A 23,100-nucleotide genomic window follows, 5' to 3' on the forward strand; every position below is an offset into this window, starting at 1 on the left:
ACAAGTCAACTACCCGTGAGAAACCGAGAAACAATCCTATTATGATGCAAAAACGCATGAAAAATGGCTCCAGCTGTTCTACTTTTCCATATTTCGATGTGATGAACGACATTTGAGGGCACCCTAATTTCTTTATGTAAGGCTGCATGTAAATGGGAATATTAGTGGACTATTCATTTCCATTAGACGTGTGAACAGCTTAGTAGGAATATTGTCTTTTTCAGAATAGGGCTAAATCAATGCAGAACCCACATTTTCAGGAATCTTTCTTGTATTTTTCACAGATTTCTTGCCAACCTCTGGGTCATTTCTTCTTTTGTTGCTCATTAACTTCCTCCCATGTTTTTGAATAAAATAAAGCCGATTTGCTCAGGTCTCAAAAGGTTAAATGGATAATTTGACTGTATCTTCTGTTTTTGCTGAGCAAGTTTTGTTTGAAAATAAATAAAAACCTGTCCCATACACACGTCTGTCCCAAATATAAGCCTGTTGAGTTCAGTGATTAAAGCAAATAATAACCCGGGATATTATTATTTGTTATTTGAAGTCCACCACTGATGGGAAACTGAGAAAAAAAATCCTATTTTGATGCAAAGACGCAAAATGATGCGCTGCTCCAGCTGTTCTACTTTTCTATATTTTGACGGGATAAACAGTCAGGTCATGCTGACCAGAGTATGCAGGGCTGCATGCAAACATTATATATTAGCATTATATATTATACATTATATATTAGATAAATATTCATTTGACATCTTAGTAGGAATACTGTCGTTTTCAGAGTACGGGCAAAAAGTATTTTGTGCATGTAAACATTGTGTAGGTTTAAAAGGCAAACTTGGACATAACGATAAAACTTCTAAAAAATGAAAAATCTGTTTTCACAGCAGTTGTGGATCCAAATGAAAAGCGACGCGCTTGAATCGATTTCACCCCTTAAATCCACTTCAGTGGTGAGCCGCAGAGGAAAACAGATCGCCGAAAAATCTTTGAAGATTGGACTTTAATGTTTCCGTGGACTCACAGGAGCTTTGTGTGGAGGCTGAATCACAAACAGCAGATACAGAGCTGGATTTACCCAAATTAATCAGCAGAGGGAGGGGAGGGGGGTGCCAGGGGAGCCAGCTGAGTTTTCCATTAATTCTGCCTCTAAAATCTATAATTAAACAAAGACACGTTTTTTATCTTCAGTTTTTATGCTTCAAAAAAATAAAAATCTTAAATCACATTTTATGCGCCTCAGACTACAGAGAAGATCCAACTGTATGTGTTCAAAAATGCCAATGAGGAATTTGAATCAGTCCAATGATCCAATTATCCGTCCATCTTTTCATCCCTCCCTCCATCCCTCTCTCCGCCCCCTCAGCCGGCCCGGTAACGGACGCAGGAGAAGCTGGAAAAGTACATTTTGTCGACTCCTGCCTTTATCTCCTCTTCCTCTTTCTCCTCCTCTCCATCCTGTCTTTTTTAGGCTTCTTGTCATCTTTCATTTCTTCCCCCCTTTTTTCTCCACCTCCTCCTCATCTTTGCGTCCTCCTGCAGCTCCTCCTCCTCTACCTCTGCTCGCTTCTTGTCCTCATTTCCCCTCTCCTCCTCTTCTTAATCTACCTACTCTGCTTTTTTTCTGTTTTGTCCTCCTTTTTCTCCTCTTTTTTCTCCTGTTTTCCTGTACTTGTCATCCCTTCTTGTCAACCTCTTCCTACTTTTCTTAACATTTTCTCCTCTCCTTGTTTTCTCCTACTTGTCCTTCTACTTCCTTCTCCTCTTTCCATTTTCGTAATTCTTGTTCTTCCACGTTTGCGCTTTCTTATTTTTAACCATTTTTATTCTGTTTTTTTTTCTCCTCTGGTTTCTCCTATTTCCCCTCATTTTCTCCTACTCGCCCTCCCATTTCCTCCCTCTCCCTTTCACCTCTCTTACTTCTCGTCTGTTCCTCTCTTTGTCCTCTTCCTCCTTCTCCTCTCCTTTTTCTCCCTTCTTGTTTTCTGTTCTTCCTCTTCCTCCCCTTTTTCTTCCTCTTCTCCTTTTGTGCTTTCTTATTTTTTTCACATTTTTTATTTTCATTTTTCTCCTCTGCATTTCCCCTTCTTGTTCTTTCACCCCCCTCCTCTTGTGCTTTCTCCATTTTTTCACATTTTTATCTTAATTTTCTCCTCTCCTACTCATTCTCCCATTTTCTTCTTGTCCTCCTTTCCCCTTTGTCCTGTTCTCCATTCTTCCTCCTCTTCCCAATTCCTTTTTCCTCCGATCTCACTGCTGCGTCTCGTTTTCCTTTTCCTTCCTCTTCCTTCTCTTTACCTTGTTCTTGTCCTCATGTCCTCCTCCTCTCTCCCCCTTCCTCTCTCCTCCTCCTCCTCCTCCTCCTCCTATTAAATCCCCCAGTGAGCAGCCACACTGACAGTTTTTTTTTCCCAGACAGAAATCATGCCTGTCTTTATTGTCAGGCTGCTGAGAGAGGATGCATTGTGTGTGTGTGTGTGTGTGTGTGTGTGTGTGTGTGTGTGTGTGTGTGTGTGTGTGTGTGTGTGTGTGTGCGCGCGCAGACAATCTGTGGTTTGTGGGCTGTGTGTTTTTGCGAATGGTAGCCATCTTTTTTTCCCATTTTGTCTCTCCAGCCTCTCTCATCTTTCTGCTCTGTCTCTCCCTACAGCATCACTATAAGAGCGTGTGTGCGCACGCACACACACACACACACACACACACACACACACACCACTTACCTTCCCATTGAATGACAAGCTCTAATGGCATGACATTACTCACTGCCATAATAACTCCTGCTGCTGCAAAACATCTGAAAACTAACAACCGCTTTCTTTCCTTCAGCAACACCAGCGCTGCACAATCAGCCATTAACAATAATTACGTTAGCCCAATTCTGCATAAATGAATCTCACAGAGCTGTGTGTGTGTGTGTGTGTGTGTTTGCAAGCAGCGTTTTCATAATGATATAATTATAAAGCGTCTGAGCCGAGGCAGACATCACAGGCTTTCAATCTGCAACGCCAGAGACGGTTTTAATGTACGCGAGACTCAATCAGGTTACAACAGGGAGACCGTTCAGACGGCTGACTGGCCAATCAGAACAGCCGACACAGACGACATACAGTACAAGTGAAGAGCAAATGCTTCGGACCTATTGCCTTTAATAACACAACAACCCCAGATGTGACAGTTCGCTCCCAGATGTGTAACAACGTCTCTGACAAGTTAGCAGGAAGAAAATGTAACACCTCCCAGACTGGGTTTTCTGACACCATCATGAGGATTTGTTGGTTGAAATATTTACCAAATAGTTAAGTGCTGACAGCAGCAAAAGCATGTTCAAACTAGGAATACTGGACTTACACATTTCTGTAAACGATAGGTATGTTACATCTGTGCGCTTCATACATGTCAGATCATCGTTTCAACGTTTATTAACGTTTCTAAAGTGACGTATGTGTATCAGCTGACTTCGCCATCGGGATGTAGATGGAGAGTCAGCGAGGCGAGATGCCTGCCAAGCTGCAGACCATTGTTCGAGACCAACAAACAACAACCGTTTTTTTTTAAATCAGCGCTGTGTTTCCATAGGGACCCACGGCAGTATTTCCAGCCAGGATAATGTCAAAAAAACATCTGCTTTTGTTTTTTTTCTTAAGTTATTACTGAGTTTTTAACCAGAATAGTGCAACAAAAAAACATTTTTTTTGTTACTGAATCATTGCTGTGTTTCGAGCCAGAACAGCACCAAAAAAGCAGCCCTTTTTTTCGAGACATCGCTGCATTTCCAGCCAGGGAAGTGCCACAAAAACAGTTGATTTTTACTGAGACATTGCTGCATTTCCACACAAGATGTGCCGCGAAGAGCGGTTGTTTTTGTTGTGGTTTTTTTCCCAGAACAAAACTACATTTCAAGCCAAGCCAGTGATACAAAAAGCATTTGATCATATTGAGACGTCATTGTATTTCCAGCTTGGATCGTCATTTTTTTACCCAGACGCTGTTGTACTTCCAGCCAAAGGACTGCTAACATGACGACAACATCAGAGATGTTGATGATGTGACAATTAGCTTCACCTCTAACAAACTTTCACACCTTTCAATAGAGCTTACACTTTTTCTACATTAAAGTTTAATCACATTTACAATTTTAAAACTATTTTGAGCACAGAAAACTGAAAACATTTATGCCAAAATACATTTTCCGGTTTCGTGCGTAACTGTTACACACAAAGAATTGTATTTTCTTAAATGTCACAGTTATGGACAAAAATAACATAATATATAACATAATTATATCTATTCTTTGGACAATTACATGATATTTGCTGATATCGCAGAGTCAAAGCCATCGATATGAGACAGTAAATGTCCTCATGTGTTTTTTTGGCACAGTTTAAAAGTTTAGGACTGTGTGCTGGGATGGAAATGGCGACCCAGATGTGCCACGGGAATTTACACATATGGTCATTTTCACTTTGAATCGATGATATAGATCATTGGTATTGAATCGATATATAGATCCAGACTGACGTATTGTCACATCCTAACTCTGCACATAATATTGTGCAGCGACAGCAGATGCTTGTAGCCCGTTATGATGCCAAACAGAATATCTGGAGAAATATTAATTTGTGAAAATAAAGATTTTATCTCTTCATGCTGTGAAAAACACTTTAACAACCCATTAAATGTCTCAAACTGCAGCTAAAACTTTTTTTTTCACTTGGACCAGGGTTTAATACACAGATTTAAACTATTTTGAGCTTTTTGAGGGTTGCAAAAATACAGAAAACTGAGACAATTTGTGCCAAAACACAAGTCCGAGTTGGTGTATAACACACAAATAGTTGTATCTTTTTTAAATGAACAGTTATGGACAAAAGTAACAGATTTGCTAAAGGGATGTAAACGATGCATTACTATATCAAGTCTGAATGGATATATGGATCCAGAATGACGTATTGTTACATCCTAACTCTGCACATAATATTGTGCAGCGACAGCAGATGCTTGTAGCCCGTTATGATGCCAAACAGAATATCTGGAGAAATATCAATTTGTGAAAATAAAGATTTTATCTCTTCATGCTGTGAAAAACATTTTAACAACCCGTGAAATGTTTCAAACCGCAGCTTTAAAACACAACTCCACAACTTTTTTTTTTTTTTTTAACTTGGACCAAATTTCCTCATTCATTTCTGTTGCACCACACCGATCGACTCAGATGAAAGAATCTTTTAGATTTTAGATGAGAGACGCTCGCTGTCAGAGCAGCAGAAGCAGAAGAAGCCCCTGTGAGTAAAAAGGAACGAGATGTTAGGAAAGCTGCAGCTGAATAAAATATGAAATGCAGGAGTGAAGAGGAGACGAGGAGATTCGTGTTTCTCCTTCAGCGGTGGAGGCTGTGGTGAATGAAAGCAGAGGAAGACCGAGCAGTGTGTGGGCGTGACCTCGTACCGTGGAGCCCTCTCACTCTGGCTGGCATCGATACTTTGATACCTAATGGACTCTCAGCCTCCACATGTGCTGCTGTGCTGCACTTCTGCGCCTCGAGTCGGGAACAATACAGTCTGACGTTTACTCCTCGTGCACTCCTTCTTCTTCTCTTGTATTTGAGCTTCTGTCTAATTACCTTGTCGAATCACAGAGTCTGTGCTGCCCAAATTTCAAGTCAATCTGGTGAAATCTCTAGTGCAGAAACAGTAAATGTACTGTGAGGGCTGCTTCGTTGAAATTTTGTTGTTGAGCCATTTCGTTATATCCCATTACAAGATCTATAAAATCTCACATTTTTCACCAGTTCTGATCCGTGTGCATGAGTTTATGAGCACCTTAAACATCAAGATTTTTTAGGATTTTTGATGCAGTAAAAACTGTCTACAGCAGGGAAACTCAGCTTGCTTTGCTTAGGGGCCACTTTGTAAAATGACCAGAGGCCAGGGGCCAGGCGCAGCAGCCCCGTACATGTTTGCAGGATTTAAGGTCATTTCTAAGATTTTAGGACATTTCTCATAATTTAGGACATTTGTAGGATTTAAGGAAATTTCTAGGGTTTGAGGATGTTTCTATGATTTTATGGTGTTTCTAGGATTTTTGGGCATTTCAAGGATTTAAGGAAGTTTGTAGGATTTTAGGATGTTTCTTGGATTTTAGGACATTTCTAAGATTTTAGAAGATTTTAGGATGTTCCTAGGATTTTGGGAAACTTCAAGGATTTTGGGATGTTTCTAGGATTTAAGGATGTTTCGAAGATTTTAGACATTTCTCGGATTTTATAACACTTCTAGAATTTTAGGTCATTTTTTGGATTTCAGGATGTTTCTAGGATTTTAGGAAATTAGAGGCTTAGCTGGGACCTCTGTGAGGGGTTGTGGGGATCTTTCACTTGCACTATTGAAAAAAAAGCTCCATTTTAATGATTTTTTATGCACTCTGGCACCTTATGTATACTGAAAAGTACAATAACAATTACCGGTGTGAATCAATTTAGCTTCATTGGGAATTAGAAAATAGTTGGGGGGGCAACTGGCACCCTGTGGAGGGCCTGATTTGGCCCTTGGCCCATAATTTGAGTATCACTGGTCTATAGCTCCAGTAAGACGTGACTGTTTTGTATTGGAATTGGTTGGGTAAACATTTTGACACTAAACATCTTGTTTGTTCACTGATCAACGTGTTTTTGGGTTGAAACATGTAACTAGAAGAATTCAAACCTGCAGATCTCCATCACAAAGTTTCCTCAGGATGTTGAGAGGAACCGAGGCATACTGATGAAGTTAGGTGTTAAAAGGGAAAAAAAGGACTTTCAAGGTCACCTGCTCATTTTAAAAAACTTCTGAAGCTTTAGCTTTCTTTAAAAAATCACCAGGGAGGCTTCCTCTGCCTACTGCCTGTCTGAGTTCCATGTTTTCGACCAATAATCTCCTGTCAATCACAGCCCACTGAAGCCGACACACGAGACCAAAGCAAAACTCTTCCACCAGCAGCAGTCTGTGCTGTAACACAGACATTAAAGCTGGATCTGACACTCAGCTTTAAATTGATGCTTCTCTTCTTTAGCTAGAGTAACTCGGGACAAAATAAATATTTTCCAAAGAGGTAAAATGTGAGAAAATTGTCTCCGCGGATGGGGAACGGTCTTCAGTCACCCTGGAATAAGCATGACCCTGAACACATCCCGCTTGCTCATTTGTGGGATGGATAACAAGACTCTGCAAAGCCAGAAGCAGCATTTATTCTGAATTCAAAACAGGACTCCTTCCCCGAAAGCCCACGAGGAAAAGCACCTTTTGAGACAAGTTTCCATCAATAACTGAGCTGGAAGTGTTGGGCTCTCTGCCAAGAATATGATGCATGAAGAAATCTTGGGCAAAATTGATGATGTTGATTGAACCATCTCTTGTTTCTAATACTGAAGTTATTCAGACACCTACATCTTGCAGACGTCTGCACACAAGGCTCCAAAATCACTTCAGTTAATAAGAAGCCAACTTCTGGTCCTGATGAACAAAAAATGTAGAGAACAATGTTCAGACTCTAAATCACAGCCTGAGTTTGTAGTTCTGTCCCCACAGAGAACCGAGTGTTAATTAGAGGTCCATCAGTTCATTATAAACAGTCAGAGTGACAGAAAACGAAACGCCGACCTTTGATAACAGATTACTTGTGTGTGTCATTTTCGAGCAAAATCGGCAACAATGCCAACTTGTTTTTAGTTTTGTCTTATGTTTTAGTTGACTAAATATTTGGAGTTTCAGACCATTTATTGTAAAAAACATCTGAAGATGCCAGCTTACCGAACTTAACCCTGAGGGCCCGCCTTAATTTTACACACACTGGTTTCACTCAGTTTAATTTCTAATTTCATATAGTTATTTTTTAACCAACATTAGACCCAATCAAAAATACCAAATATTCATTCATTTTCATTTTGACCCTTTAAATGCCAGGTTTTTGTTGTTAGATGAAAAGAAGACACAAAAAATGAATTATTTTCAATATACTACATGCAAAGCAAATATTTGTATTTTCACAGTCTAGGATATGTGAATGATTAGCAGCAATATAGATTTTTATTTATTATTATTAATTGTTTAGTGTCAAATACTCACACTCATACCGCTCTGCTCACAAAATGTGCTTTTCAAAATCAGGCTATACCAAAATGTTATACATTAATATGATTTTCTAATTTCATTAAGTTATTTTTTTTCAATCAAAATCATTCCTAATTGTAAATATAAAATACTCAATCATTTTCAGAATTTTAACCCTTTAAATGCCAGTTTTTTGTCATGATGCCACTACGTTTTTAGATGAAAAATCACAGAAAATAATTATATTTAATATACTACACACTAAGCAGATTATTATTTTTTGATTATCACAGCCTGGGATATGTCAATGATTAGCTGCAACATTGATTTTTATACATTATTATTTTTTTGTACAGTGTCAAACACACACACACTGAAATCAAATCACTTTGCTCAGGTTTTAGTGTTTAATAGCTTGTGAGAGGCGTCTGAATGCAGCACAGGAGAACTGATGTCAAACCAGGTTTTAAAAGGTTAAATAACAGTTTTCCAGTTTGGCACATTCACATAATCAGAGATTCTTTGGTCAGAGCGCTCTGACTGCTGACATTCATCACTGCTGAGAGGTACAGACTCTTTTAAATAAAACGCTCGCTCCTCGTTAAACCGCTGTGGATATGAGTCACACTTTAACAGCTGTAAATGAAAGTCTCTGCACATGTCAGGTCTGACGTCTCCGCAGACATGAGTCAGATCCCCGGCTGGTTTGTCTCTGTTTAGAAATCCACATCAAGAGTCAGCAGTCAGACATTTTGTGTCTTCAGAAAATGTGTTGGCTGTTTTTCTTTTTTTTGGAGAGACATCTGACTGGCTGGCTGTTAGATAACTGTCTGACCGGCGCTGACTGACGCTCGCTGCAGCCAATATTCTTTAAAAATGAAAGGATAAACAGCATCAAAGTGCTGATGGTTATCATGTGCAGACTGGACACATGTGACGTGAGTCTGAATCCTGCTGAGGAGCGGTGACCTTCTGTCTGATGATAAGACGCTACATAAAAAGGATCCGGTCCACTGTTAACTCATCAGTCAGTAAACAACTACTAATAAATGCACAAATTATAATTACAATTTATTCCTCTCTAAAAGATTACTATTTCAATCTCATTTTAATTTGTTTTTTGCTACTTAAATGATTAAAATAGTGAATAAAGACTATCTTCAGCCAAAAAGAAATGCAGCAAATTTTAATTAAAGATGATAATTCACAACATTGCTGCTTCTGTCACACTGCAATAATGATGCTGATTTTAGAAGCATCATTAACACATTGTAAGTGTGCTGTGATGAACGTGAGGAGGGTGATTTAAACCTGCACAGCTGCTCGACAGTTTCATCTTTTACAGCAGTGATACTCAACTTACGGCCCGCGGGCCAAATCTGGCCCCCATATAGTGCCGAGTGGCCCCCCAACTATTTTCTATTTCACAATAAAAGTAATGTGATTTAATCTGGGAATTGTTTTTGTACTTTTAGTATAGAGAAGGTGTCAGAGTGCATAAAACAGCACCATATGTCCTTAAATACGAGAAAAAAAAAGTCCTTGGCTCATAAACTCATGCATATGGATCAGAACTGGCAAAAAATATATATATATTTTATCGATCTTGTCATCGAAACATCCGAAAATCCTTGGCATGTAAACAGCCGGCAGCCAGAAACGGCAGAGAAAGACTGTCGGGAATAATGTTTTTAACATCTAACTTGGTGAATTAAAGAATTTTTGGGGTCAAACTGGAGCTGATGATTGTTGGAACAGTGGTACCTGAAAATTATTATACTAAATAAAAAGTAGTTTTTTTGTGGTGATCACAGTCTGGGATATGTCAGTGTGTGAGTGTAGCTGCTGACAGTCTGGGATATGTCAGTGATCAGCAGCTACATTGACTGTGACAGGTCACCTTGTGGAAATAGCATGTATTTCCTCCATATGCCAAATATGGTCAAAATGACCTCATCAGGTGGAAAATAGTCAAAATGACAAATTCAGAGTCAAAAGCCCAGAATGACACCCAGAAATAATACAAGTCCTGTTTTTCTGCTTTGATGGCTGTGGGATCAAAAATGTCAGTTTGAATGGGTTTCAATGGAGATTTTTTTGACCTGAACAGTCTGAATGTAACTATTTAGTTTCCACAGTGTATTTTAGACTTATTGTAGGAGCTGAGCTGCAAATTCACTGATTACACTCAAATACACAATCTTGCCAAAATGTATGCCATATGCATGGACACATCCAAAATTATCAAAAAATGAAGATTGAAACGTGTAAAATGCGCCAAACAGTCCTAAAGGGCTTATGGTATACTTATTCTTTTTCAACCACTGAATTGTTTCCTTACATGCACCTCTCCTCTTCCATCTCCGCCCTGATGGTCTCTCGGGATCAGCTGTTTACATGCGACATCACACCTTGATCACAACTCCCCAAACACTGTCAGCATTGCCATGGAAACCAAGCCTGTGTAAACCTGTTAAAACCCCACCAGGTAAAAACAGGATGACGGTCGAGGTGCCGGTTTCACAGCATCTCAGTCCGCCGAGCTCCCCGCCGTTACGGTAAACAGGAAATGATGTTTCCATGCAAAATAAATAAAAAACCCCTCAAGAGTCCTGAGGCATAACCGGATATTGACGTGCATGTCAGCACTCCTGTGAGGTGATCAGAATTCAAGATAAAGCAATAAAACTCCAACAGGAGCAGAGCTGTGTTTGTTGTTTCATCTCCGTGCAGCCTGCGGGGATCCACTCTGACAGACAGGAAGTGATAGCAGAGCAGCCGCTGTCATTCACACAACAACCCGAGTGCATCTTATTGTCATGCAGATGACAGTCTGAGCTCCGGCAGCCGCAGAACTGCTTTTTATTTCTGTCAGCGAGGCTGGATCAAATCTTAAATGGTAGCCTGATCATTTCAGACGTTATTGAACATCTTTACATGTTTTGTTTGTATATTTTTAGCTGTGATGGCTCAGATGTTGTTCTGTCTGTCCACCACTTTGGTCCAGACTGAAATATCTCAACAACTATTGGACTAAATGCTATGAAATTTGGTTCAGACATTCATGGTTCCCAGAGGATGAAGCCACCTAACTTTGGTGATCCTCAGACTTTTCCTCTTTTGTCACCATGAGGTTGACATTTGTGTTTTTAAGTGATTTGCTCAACAGCTTTTGAATAAAACGTTAAATGTGGTTCAGGCATTCACGTTCTCCTAAGGATGAATTGTAATAATTTAGGTGAGCATCTGACTTTTTATATAGCGTCATCATCCAATCAACATTTTAAAGTGTTCATACTTTGATTTATGACCACATATTTGCAAAACTATCAGCATTCCTCAGCTGCACTCTGTGTTTACTGCAAAATAGTGTATCTTAGAATCCCAACTTGCTTAACTAACTAAAATACACAAGACATAGCAGCGGCTCAACACATCTGCTGCAGCATGCCCACACCAGAGTTGTTATAATCAACTGAAGCTGCTACACTGACCACGAAAGTTGTTTTTCCATGACTAGTCTATTTTTTTCTACACCCTACATAAAAAACGCATAAAAGTCCATAAAAAACAAGTAGAATCTGTTTAAAAAATGATAAAAAGAAATACAATCTTGCGTGTGTTTTAGGCTTGGCTGTATAACCGTATTACGATAAACGAGGATATTTAGAAATGCCGAAGGTATGTTTTTCAAAACTGGCTAAAACATCCTCTGCTATCTACTGGCTGTTGTTTTTGGTTTTAATAGTTTGTTCCATTGACTGGTGTAAAAATGATTATAGTCATGTCACAATATGATGCAGTCTACCTTTTTAAGTAAGAATATGAAAACCTAAGTTGGCAGTGGCAGTTGGCAGGGCGTACAACCGACAATCTGGTCATCTTTAGAAATCAACACTTGATAGTCAAACAATAGCATAGCAGTCAGTGCTGAAAAAAATGTACATCAAAAATCCAATGGAATCTTGGATTTAGAAAATCCCGACCCTTCTTGTAAGCTTGGGCAGTATCATGGTATTGCGGTTTACCGGGGCAGAAATCTTGAAACTATGTTTTTCAATACTGTCATAAATCCTGGCAGTCGTCTTTCTAAAAAACTCATTGTATGTAGTGCACAGCACGCACCACCAGAGCTCAGTCTCCGCTGGTAAAACAGGCAGTTGGTGATGGAGGGAGACGTTACAGGACTGTAAACAGCCGGCAGCCAGCAGGCAGAGACAGAGACCATGGGGAATAACGGCATGTTTTTTACATCTAACTTGGTGAATTAAGGATTTATTTGGACCAAACCAGAGCTGGTAATTGTAACAGTGGACTTAATAACGGGATTAACTGCAAGAGTAACTGAACATGAAGTGTGTTTCATGATGAGTTAAAAACAACTAAGCTTTGTCAGTCTTCTGTGAGAAAGTTTAACTGAAAAAAGTGCATAGTTGTATTTCTCTGTGTAATACGGAAAATAGGTGTGACAATGGTAGCATTTTGTTAGCGTATACACAGTATATCACCATGAAATTTCAGGGTCGTATTAAGGTATGAGAAATAATAAGATACTGCCCAAGCCTAGTGTGTTTTTACATTTCACGTTTAAATAAATCAATCAAATCAATGCATTTTGTTGGTAAAACAATCCAATTATTTATTAAGTACCAGTTAATAGTGCCGATGCTTCCAAAGCCTGCATAACCAACTGAATCATCACTTGACAAAAATCTAAATATAAACAGTGAAGCTGGCAGCAACCACACACTACAAAGACAGAGTCTGTGTCACAGGTAAAAACCCTGCTCCACTCCACCTGTGTGAAATGGGACTAGGGATGGGGATCGAAACCTGGCTCTATTGAGGGCCCGGTTCTGCTTTTTTCAAAACCTGAAAATCGATAATGTTTAAGCTTATCAATGCTGCTATCAAGTCTCGTGGGTCCTATGATGTAAAATCACATTTTGAGTCAAGTCACATCATTTAAATTCAATCACTGGTTTGCATAAATCGATTGTCCAATCAAGTTTTAATTGCCAGCCAAAAGGTAATAAACCAAGTGAAGAAGAAATCGGATGGTCTGGGGGGTTGTGTTGTGTTCAAATGTAACATCAAGAAAAAGAAAATTTAGTTTTAGCGAGAAACTTCACTACTGGTGCCAAGTAAATCAATCAGTCAAAGTAAATATTTAACTCAAATAATTAGAAATTTAAATAAAAGAAAAGTTGCCTCATCTTTCCTCCAAATAATATAAAAGAACTGACAGTAGTATCAATGATGACTCAAAATGTTAAGTCTTGATAATGGTATCAATATCAAAAAAAATAAAAAATTAACACTCACCATCCCTGCATGTGACGTCCCTACCCAAAGTATTTCGGCTGTAAGTTGGTGAACATGGTAAACATTACACCTGCTGAACATCAGCATGTTAGCATGCTGAACTTGGCTTGTCTTCAAAAATATATCTGATTAACACAATATTGGTTAATCAAGTAAGATCACTTTTCATCCACCTCACTATGGCAGGATGATCGTACAGTTTGTAGACATGCACCATGTAGGAACTATGTGGGCAAAACTAATGTGTTTTCACAAATAGACAGAACGGTTACATAACACCAGGTATTTCCTGCAAGCATTTGTGGCCCCAGTAAGGAAGCATAAAATCGACAGTGAAGGCCGCTGCTTTCAAGAGCAGTGGAAAGTTGAATACTATTTCCACTTAAAGTTGAAACAATTGCGTTTATGTCATTTGCATGTCTTTTTTTTTTAAAAAGTGTGACGCAAGCAGCAGCTGAACCCGAGTATTTTCACATTATCTAATCTGGCCCCCATCCAAAGTCGCTTTGTGGCAAATGAAGCTTTATTTCCCTATCGATGGCCTATCGACTTTCACCAGCTGAACGGCTAATAACTTCTGGTTAAGCACTCTGCTAACTTGAGTGGGGGTAAAATAATTTAATCATGTGGCTCTTTTAGATTTTCCACATTTTAGTGGACTGATTGGTTATTTAAAAAGTAAATGTACTGACTAATTTTCATGTCTCTTCCACAAAGAAAGTCTACGGAAGTTGTCTTTTCGATCCTAATGGCATCATGTAACTGACTCATAAGTTATAATTCCTCTCTTTGACCACAATGTCAAACTGACGTCAAAGCACTTCCTACTTGCTGCTGACAAGATACGATACATTCAAGCACAATATTTAGTGTAGGTCACCAACATTTGGGCATCTCTCAGAGCCCAACACCCAACCATAATTATGTGCATAAAACAGAAGAAAATAGACTTAAAGCATAAGCCACTACACAGCCTGTTAGATGGTTGTAATGCTTAAAATATGAGCCGTTTTCTTTCATTAGATGTGCGTGAGACAGACTAAAATAAACACAGCTTAAACACCATTTGCATAGACACAAAAAAAGGGTGTAAGTTTTCACTTTTAACTGAGCACACAAGGACCTCTGCCCTCTCTGTAAAATACATCTAATATATGTCTCTGTGCAGTAATCTCCTTTAATTAGAACGTTATTTCTAAGCTTTAGTATAATATCCAGGTTTTGTACAACAACTCCATATACCCAAAGCTCCCACATTTCCTCCTGTCAGCAGGGGTGTAACTATTTAATCCAGTTTTGATTTAGTCCAAATTAAATGCATCATGAGCTCTCACTTTCTCAGTTCAATCTTCCAAAAAGGTGCTGCAGCTCTACAACTGTAAAAATGGAAACAGAAATTTGATTAAACACATCCGGCCTCTCCTTGAGGTGCAATGCGAGGAGTGATGTTCAGGGCATTTTGGAAAGCCGAACTTCAGCCTGAGTTAACAGCAGCTCATTTTGCATTTGGGAATGAAGACAAGTGCAGACAGGAGTGTGTCGGAGCAGGTGGACAGCAGTCTGCTTTTGAGTTTAAGTGAAAAGGAATGTGATGTTTCAGCCGTCACACACTTTTGGGGTTTTTAAATCAGAAGCAAAGACCATGATGACAGCGTAGCGGGCAGTGCATTCAACCAATCAGCTGTAGGAAGCGTTCATGTTGATGTCTCAGCCACGGAGAGAACTGTCAATCACTGATCATCCAGTTGACTTTAAAAGACTTCTTTCCCCTGCAGATACCATTTTAGCCTTAGTAGACATTTTTACCTGTTAAACGTGGGTGTAACTAGTAACGGATGCATTACATTTCAGTCCATCATTAGCTGAAGCTGAACTGTTCCTGCAGACGTTTTTATGACAAGTGTAAGTGTCTAGAGGGAGAATAAAAACTAAGGCCAAGCTTTGCAAACACGTTCTCACAGGTGTCCCACATGACTCAGCAGTCAATCTTTGGTGGAACATAATGACACAGCGTCCCAACGGAAAGCAAGTGTCTAACTTTCACATAACATCACGACATCAGAGCTCTCTGTCCACACTGAATCCATTAAATATGAGCTTCTGTTACTTCATGAAAACAAACTCGGTAGCTATCAGCTGTGCACCCGAGCTCAGACCAGAGACACAAACAACACGTTTCATATTGTGATATATATATAACAGCTGTAAGAGTTTGATATTAAGCGAAACACTGGACTGGATAACCGAATTTTACCAGGTGTCCCACATGACTCAGCAGTCAATCCTCAGTGGACCATAATGACCGTGTCCCAACGGAAAGCAAGTGACTAACTATCACATAGATTCACGTAACACCAGTGCTCTCTGTCCACACTGAATCCATTTAATATGAACGTCTGTTACTTCATGTAAACAAACCAGGTAGGTATCAGCTGTGTGCTCAAGGTCAGACTGGAGACATAAACACTTAAAAGATGGGTGAGTAATCTACTTGCTATTCTCCTACATGTGTAACATTACTTTTTAAATCAGAAAACACATATTTTATATTGTGATATTTACTGTAAACAATTTAACAAACGGCAGGTAACGTTAGCCTTGTTTGTTATTAGAAATGGTCATTTACCTCAGCAGAAACATTTAGCTCCTCGGCAATCTCCCTGCAGCTGACACTATGTTTAGGTTTTTTAGTGAAAATAGGAGGGTTTTGAATAAATAATTCCTCATTTTAACTTCATGAAAAACCACCAGAAAAAATGTCGTCCAGCAGCAGTAGAGGAGCTCCTGACAGGCATGGCAGCTTCCTTTGTAACCGCCTGTGTAAATGAGCAGATAATATCGGCTCAAATTGATCACTGGCAACTAAATTTAATCAAGTCAAAACTGTATCGTGGCAGACCTTGTGATATCGGAAATATCATATCGTTGTCCAAAGAATAGACATAATATCATGTTGTGATATGACTAGTGATTTACACTCCAAGGTGGTACCAAAAAAATTAATGAGATACTACCCAAAAAAGGAGCGAGCTGAACTGAGTAGTGCTGTGCAGTATCATGCATTGGAAATGTGTCTAAAAGGTAAAGTTCAATTGCAAGTTTCTGATACTCCATGCAAAAGATGATATCCAAAAAGAGCTAAAAGTTCAAAACCTCCACCACTGACCCAGATAAGCATCCCACTGACAGAATCAGGTTTTGGAAAGCCAAAATAGATAATTATTGATCATGTCTCTGGCTGATCAGTGTTTGTGCCAGCACTCCGTCTTTAAATCTTCACATTTTAAAGTCAAAAACTCATCTCTTTTCAGTGTTTAAAGGTGTAAACGCCTCTGGAGCTCCACAACAACCATCACAGGATACGAAAACTCCTCAGCGGAGCCCCGACTACTGCTGACGGGGAATGAATTACAGTCACAACACAGCTCAGGGTGTGTATGTGTGTGTGTGTGTGTGTGTGTGTGTGTTTCACAGCCGAATGGGAATCCTTCAGATCAACAAATAAACAAAGCAGCCGGGGCAGGCCAGCGTTCCTCCTGTCAGCAGCATCTGCCAGCAGCAGGGAGGATGCTTCGGTTTTTCCTGCCTCGTCTAATCCTGCATCCACAAAAAAAGCCTCCTTCTGGACATCCTCCATCTGTTTCTTTTTTTTCTGTCTCTTTCAGACTCTTTCAGCCTGTGTCCTCTGCTGTCACGTCCGATTCCTCCCTCTCTATCAAACATCTCTTTCCCCCCACTTCACCTCGCCACCCATCTTTCCTCCATCTTTGTCTCTCCTGCAGATGACTTATTTAACCCTTTGAAACCTGGAGTGACATCACTTTTCTTGTGCTGCTTTCAGACGCCTTTCACAAATATTTGAACCTTTGAACCCGGAGCAAATCGGTGCTACTTCTTTCAAAAACATGGGGAAAAAGGCAATTGGTAGATTTAAAAGTAATATTTTTAAAAAGCTAGGGAAAAATGTAAAACAGCAGGGAAAGAAACTGTAATTATAAGAATTATCATGATTATTTATTTAAAATTGTGTTACATTTTGTTATACATGTTTTATGTTTTAATTATTTTACTTTCTTTTGTTTTAAACTAATTTTCAGGGATTTTTTTGTGCTCCAGCTTTTACACACCTTTCACAAATGATCAAAAAATTGCAAGAAATTAGTACATTTAGAAAATTATTTTAAAGAAAGCTAGGAAAAAATATGAAAGGAAAAAGGAAATAGCTAAAGAAATAATATATGTATAAAAATCAGGAAAACATATTTTAAATGATGTTACAGAACTATTATATTTTAAGCAGTTTTTCCAAGTCCTGTTTGGCCTGTTTGTTTTTAATAATTTTCTTTTTTCTTTTTTGAATTAATTTACTTTTAATTTTCTTGAACTTTTTACTTATTTTTTGCTAATTTTTTGGGTCATTTATTTTTTCATTGTTCAGTGTCTTCCTCTCATGAAATCAAGCTCAAGTTTCAAAGAGCTAAACACAAAAATACTTTTGCAAGTGGAAACATCCCCGTTAGCCCCTTAAAACGACTAGAAAATGGAGCTCACAGTGGCTCGTTAAACGTTGGCGGTCCAAGCTGTCGACCTGCAGTATTTGTGCTTTATTGAAGAACACTTTGAAGAACACTCTGCAATGTAAACCTCGCATTTTACTGCAGAATACTGTAATAAATTTAATGGTAATATACCGTTGAAGTAATTCACGGTAGTGACACTGTAAAAAAACGGTAGGATTCTGTCAACTACAGCTGCCAGAAGTTTCCTGTAATTTTACGGAAAAAGTTGTTGCAGAGACTCTGTCTTAAAAATACAACAAAATATAACAGTAATGTACATTTTTTCCAAAATACAGTAAAACACTGTAAATCTTCATGCTTTTTTGTGCCAATATTACACTGTAAACTTCACATTCAACTGTGGAATACTACAATATATTTGAAGGCAATACTTTTTAAGTAATTTAAAGAAGTGACACTGTAAAATAACAACAGAACGCTGGTAACTACAGCCGCCAGTAGTTTATGATAATATTACAGGAAAATTTGTTAATATGAATTTTCCCAAAAAATTACAATGAACTACTGGCAGCTGTAATTGCCAGAATCCTACCGCTATTTTACAGTGTCACTACAATAAATTACTTTGATATTATACTACTGTTAAATTTATTTCATTACTCTCCAAATCATTTCATTAAGCTCCAAAAAACATCAATATTTATTGTGTTGTACTGTATTTTGGAAGAACGTTACATTACTGCTATAATTTGGCTGTATTTTTACAGCAACACCTTGATTTATTTTGACATCGTGGGAGTTTTCCCAAATTAAATGAGCAAACAAAGCCTCTGTAACAAAAAAGAGGAGGATTTAAAGAGGAGGTGCATCGTTATTCCCTCCGGCCTTCACTGAGTTGCTGCTGCACATGTAAATAGTTGCTCTCTTATTTATTCTCCACCAAAAACAAGGAGGACGGGATTAAATGGTACCGAAAGGAGGAGGAGGAGGATGGAGATGGAGGACACACTGCTGCTGCTGCCTCCCTCCTCCTCCTCTCTTAAAAAAAATCTCATCTCTGTACATCAGCATGGTAAATATCAGCAGACACACAGGGAGACGAGGAACAATGACACCAGCTGGGCACCAACAATAGGAAATAAATATCATGTGGCAGGCAGGCGGTCATCTCTGTATCTCCATCATCCATTTAAACATTCCTGCTGTGTGTCTGCTGCTGTACAGGCTTCTTTTGTGGCCTTCACACCTGCATCTGACTGCCTGTGTGTGCTCTGAATACCAAAAATATTCCATTTCAACCCCTTTTCATTTATTTTCCACCTTTAAATGTGAAGATGGAGCAGGTGTGTGTCTGCTGTCTGTGTTGTTGTTTCAGGATTGGCCTCCAGACATTAAAAGCTGCTTACCTTCTCGGCTCCTCTGTGTTTCTTGGCCGCCGGTGTGTCGTCATGCTGCCGCCTGACAACAATAGCGCCGCCGCTTTTAACTCCACAATCCAGCGCGTTTTTGCTGCCTCCGTTACTCCCGCTATTGTTATTGTTTACGTTGTTAATGTTGCCGTTATCTCCCATGATCCTGGAGTCCGGCGCGGCGCAGTGGCAGTGTCCGGGGCCGTCGCGGCACGGATGATGCTCGGGCAGGGCGGACGACGGGAGGAAAACGGAGGGAGGAGGAGACGAGCCATCGCCGGGCTTCTCCTTCCTCGTCCGGGCAGGAGGAGCGGCGGCGTCCCTCTCCCTGTCTCTGTCCCGCTTCCAGCCCCGGATCACGTTTTTCCCCTTCCTCTCCTCCTTGCCTTTGGCGCATGTCGCAGGAGAGGCCACTTCGGAGACGCCGTTGTTGTTGTTATTGTTGTTGCCGCTCCCGCCGCCGTCCGCGTCCCTGCTGACCGCTGAAATCATCTCCAGACCTTCTCCGCCGACGCTGCGTCCTTGAGCCTCCCGGCGCTGCTGCTGCTGCTTACCGACCCCGACGCACACCTCGCCGCCGCCGCGCACCGCGACGGCAGCCGCTGAGTGATCCGCCGCCGCCGCCGCCTCCGCTTCCTCTCGTCCCTCCCGGCCGGCTCGGCTGCGTTTCAGCGCGGATCTCCTCGGCTCCGACCCGCCGCTGCCGCCACCGCCGACAGGTACCCGGGTCTGGAGCGAGGGCAGGGCCGCGTGTCTGTCGGCTGAGCCAGCGGCGCTGGAGGAGGAGGAGGAGGTGATGGAGATGGAGGAGGAAGAGGAGGAGGAGGAGGATGAGGATGAAGAGGAGGCGGTGTGGTTGGGTGACAGCTCCCTGCAGTCCGTCAGCAGCCCTCCATTCTCCCCAGCTCTCAGGAAACGGTTCATCTCCTCCTTTCCGCGTGTCCTTTGTCGATCTTCACAATAATCAGCATTCAAGTCATCGTCAGCCCGCCGCAGTGAGGCAGCCAGCGCCGAGCCGGAGGTGGACACATGCAGGTCTGTTATAGGCTGCCGGATCAGGCCTGCTCCATCACAAACTACCACACAGGCTGAATGACAGCTGTGCTTTCTGACTCAGCCAGAGGTGGTCCCATCTGAAATCAAAAATAAAGAAATACACACCAGTATACACTAAAACAGAACAATAAAACACTGTAAATGAAGCAGTAAAACACTTACAGTAAACAAACCAAAAAGAGCATGCATCCCACAAAACACAGCAAAATGTACACATTTCTGTTTCAATATAAGAAAATAGTAATAAAATGAAGCATTTTTATTATCTAGCCTGAGGCTGTCCCTTCAAATCAAAAATAAAGAAATACACACCAACATATACCAAAACATAACAGTAAAACAGTAAAACACTAAAAGTTAAGAAATAAAAATAAAAACCACATCCCCAAAAACACAGCAAAATGTACACATCTCTGTTTTAAAATAAGAAAAATCGTGATACAACGTATGGCATTTTTATTAGTTATTTCCTGTTTGGATCTGAACAAAAGGTTTGATTTCATTAATTTTATTTCTATCCCACCCCGATTAATCTCTAAAGGCAGACATTAGATTTGGAGGTAAAATAGATAGAAGAAATAAATTAAATAAATGGTTCTGTCAGATAATGGCAGTGGTTGTCCACAGGGGGGCGCTACAGTGTTTGCTTTATTGTCCAAACATCTATTGAGGTGTAACTGATGGGATGTCCACGAAATTTAATGGACTGATGCATCTCATCAGCTGCTCTTTTTTTAATTTACACTGTAACAAATTGCTGTTAAATATGGCCAAATTTAACAATCATGTACAGGGGATTTTTTTTAAGACAGTACAATAAAACACTACATCTTGATGCTATTTGGAGCCAATCTAACACCGTAAACCTCAAATTCTACTGTGATAAATTTAACAGTAGTAGTTTTGTTTTTCAAAATACAGTAAAGCATTTAAATAAATGTAATGGTAGTATCCAGTTTAAATAATTTATGCTAGTGACACTGTAAAATAACATTAGGATGCTGGCAGCTACAGCTAGTTTACCATGTAAAACCCAATATTTATTTTATGAGATAATAAAAATCATTATTAAGACAAACTGTATTTGTATTTGTTTACCACTTTTTTATACAAAAGCAGTTTGTTGTACTCACCTTTTGACTGTTTAACAATCTTAGATTTTTTAAAATTTTTTAGTTCTGCTGATATAAAGCAATACTAACATATGGATATCTAATTTTAGCTTAGTTTTTTTTTTGTAATTGTATTTAAATGTCTTTTTATACTGATACAGAATTTCCACTGAAAATAAATACAGTGTTGTACCAATTTTCCCCTCGCCCCGAATATTTTGTAACTAAAGCGATCAAATAAATGTATCTGTGGAGTAAAAAGTGCAACATTTACCTCTGAGATGTAACAGTTAGAGGAGTATTGCTATAAAGCAGCAGAAAATGAAAATATTCAAGGAAAGCACAAGCACCTTGAGAGAAACTGTACTTAAGTACTGCATTTGATAAATGTTACATTCCACCGCTGAATACCACAGTGAAATTTCACATTCACATTTTGTTTAATCTTTTTTTTTCTAGCTCAGAAAAAACATCCAAAAAAACAAACAAACAAAAAAAACCTACTCTGCATGTAGTATGTTGAAAATAATTCATATTTTTGTGTTTTTCCATCTAAAAAACATAGTGCCATCATGACAAAAACCTTACATTTAAAATTCTAAAAAAATTAATAGATATCTGATATTTATAAAGCCTGTTTTTCTTTTTTCTAAAAGGCATTTTGTACGCATAGTGGTATGAGTGTGAGTATTTGAATAAATAATGTATAAATATCAATATTGTTGCTAACAATTGACATATCAAAGGCTGTGATAATAATTCTTTAAAAATCAACTTATCATGTAGTATACTGTATAATGTTTATTTTTTTTTATTTTTTCCATCTAAAATCATGGTTGCATCACGACAAAAGCCAGGCATCCAGAGGCTTAAAATTCTGAAAATTAATAAATATTTGATATTTATGATCAGACTTTAGTTTAAAAAAATGAAAGTAGAAACTCAATTAAAGTAGAAACTATTTTTAATGAATGATTTTTTTAAGCTTGACTGTGAAAAGCGCTGTTGGCCGTTTGGACTAATATTAAAGTTATGAATTAAACAAAGAGAAATAAAATCCTTGCGCTCACCTTGTTGTTGAAACGGAACCGCTCAGCTCCCGGTTTGTAGTTGTCAGTCTCGGTAGCTTTGTTTATCCACAGTTTTCCGTGATGTCCCGCTGCTTTCATGCCCGGTAATCGTCTCGGAAAGATGTTTGAGATCGTAAAAGTCTGTTTTCGGTCAACTTCAACCTCTCCGAGCAAACACACACGGCTAACGTTAGCAAAACAAACGTCTTCTAGCTAGCAGTTAGCCGTTTTCCCGGATAAAAACTCCGCGTTAAATCTGACTGATTTTACCAAAAGTTCGGTTCGTAACTTTGCCCGGCGGCTTACGGACATCGAGGAGTTTAAACTCGAGTTTCTTCTTAAAATAAAGACTTTAAAATGCGAGCTGCGGATGATAATTCAGATACTCGCGTTAGTTTACTAACGTCTGACAGCTACGAGCCAAACTACGATAGCGGCTAACAGCCAATCAGAACGCAGCGAGGCAGCAGCAGCCAATCAGCTTCGAGCAGGAGTGTCACTGTTGTTTTCCCACTCAGGAGGCT

At 39.4% G+C, this 23,100-nt stretch overlaps 1 protein-coding gene across 2 annotated transcripts in view; it reads right to left on the bottom strand.

Moving 5' to 3' along the window:
- Positions 1–22,990, bottom strand: part of znf608 (zinc finger protein 608) — a 58,373-nt gene extending 35,383 nt beyond the window's left edge. The window contains exons 1-2 of one of the 2 annotated variants that reach the window (XM_088076272.1): positions 22,577–22,990; positions 19,336–20,471 (exon numbers count right to left, since the gene is read on the bottom strand). In XM_088076272.1, the coding sequence (XP_087932398.1) occupies positions 19,336–20,262 (927 nt within the window). In that variant the 5' untranslated portion in view covers positions 20,263–20,471; positions 22,577–22,990. Of the gene's footprint in view, positions 1–19,335; positions 20,972–22,576 lie in introns of those variants that run through there. The other variant, XM_042488679.2, reaches the window with a different exon arrangement.
- Positions 22,991–23,100: the final 110 nt, after the last annotated feature.

This window comes from Plectropomus leopardus, chromosome 4, assembly GCF_026936395.1.
Source record: "Plectropomus leopardus strain MGB_pleo_1.0 chromosome 4, ASM2693639v1, whole genome shotgun sequence".
Taxonomy (NCBI): domain Eukaryota; kingdom Metazoa; phylum Chordata; class Actinopteri; order Perciformes; family Serranidae; genus Plectropomus; species Plectropomus leopardus.